Genomic DNA, 881 nt, shown 5'->3' on the forward strand with positions numbered 1-881 from the left:
AGCACTGCCTCCAAGCACGGGCTCAGTAATTCCCTACGGATAAAGGCTGAGACTGCCCCACCAGCTGCTGGGGGCGGACAGCGCGCTGTAAGCACTGGGTTTGAACAGGGACAGCTCTCCTGCTGCTTCCCCCGTGCTGACTTGGCAGAAAGCTGCCCAGAAGCGTGTCCCGGCGCTTCGCTTGCTGTCGGAGACACGCGAGCCCTCAGCTGGCGCCCAGCCCTCGCTCCGCAAACGCAGCGCAGAGGCACTTGCAGGTGCTGTGGTTTATTGGCAACGGGACTCAGAGAACAATCTCACACAGAAGCCTTGGAGAGACGGAGGGCACGAAAGGGCTCAAAAAGGCCCGTAGGGACCCCCCAGCGCTCCAGCAAGGCTCGCTGCATTTCGCTGCCCCCCTCCTCTATGCCGATGGGGCGAAGCCGACGCGGTTGTTCGCCATGTCGAAGACGGTGTAATACTCCTTGAGGAAGATGTCACCCAAAATCCAGAGCGGCTGCCCGTTCTGGGAGAGCAGGTAGGTGGCCTCGATCCCAAGGGTGCAGTAACCATTGCTCTGCAAGGGGGAAAAACGGGGAGTCAGGGCCTCGGAGAGCACCAGCACCCTGCAGCGGGGTGGGATCTGCTCGTACAGGGAGGGAGAGCATCGCTGTCCCCCCCAAAAAAAACCCACCAGGTCCTTTCCCTTCGGGACCCAGCAGGGTGAGGCTGCTGGGTGATACGTACCTTGAGGACGTAGGCTGAGGGGTGCAGCGGCAACGGCGTGCCGTTGATGACGAAGGTGATGGTGGGCAAGTTCTGGATCTGGCTGCAGTCAACGGCATACTGGGGAGAGAGGGTGACGGGGAGCTGAGGGTGACGGGGAGCTGAGGGTGACGGGG

The 881-nt window shown here is 62.0% G+C and overlaps 1 protein-coding gene across 1 annotated transcript in view; it reads right to left on the minus strand.

Moving 5' to 3' along the window:
* Window positions 1-271: 271 nt before the first annotated feature.
* The window catches only part of LOC118178661 (gastricsin-like), a 3,109-nt gene continuing 2,499 nt past the window's right edge, over window positions 272-881 (minus strand). Inside the window, exons 5-6 of the mRNA XM_035347383.1 lie at window positions 727-849; window positions 272-556 (exon numbers count right to left, since the gene is read on the minus strand). Coding sequence (XP_035203274.1) covers window positions 404-556; window positions 727-849 — 276 coding nt within the window. The 3' untranslated portion in view covers window positions 272-403. The remainder of the gene's footprint in view (window positions 557-726; window positions 850-881) is intronic.

Source organism: Oxyura jamaicensis, chromosome 26, assembly GCF_011077185.1.
Source record: "Oxyura jamaicensis isolate SHBP4307 breed ruddy duck chromosome 26, BPBGC_Ojam_1.0, whole genome shotgun sequence".
Taxonomy (NCBI): domain Eukaryota; kingdom Metazoa; phylum Chordata; class Aves; order Anseriformes; family Anatidae; genus Oxyura; species Oxyura jamaicensis.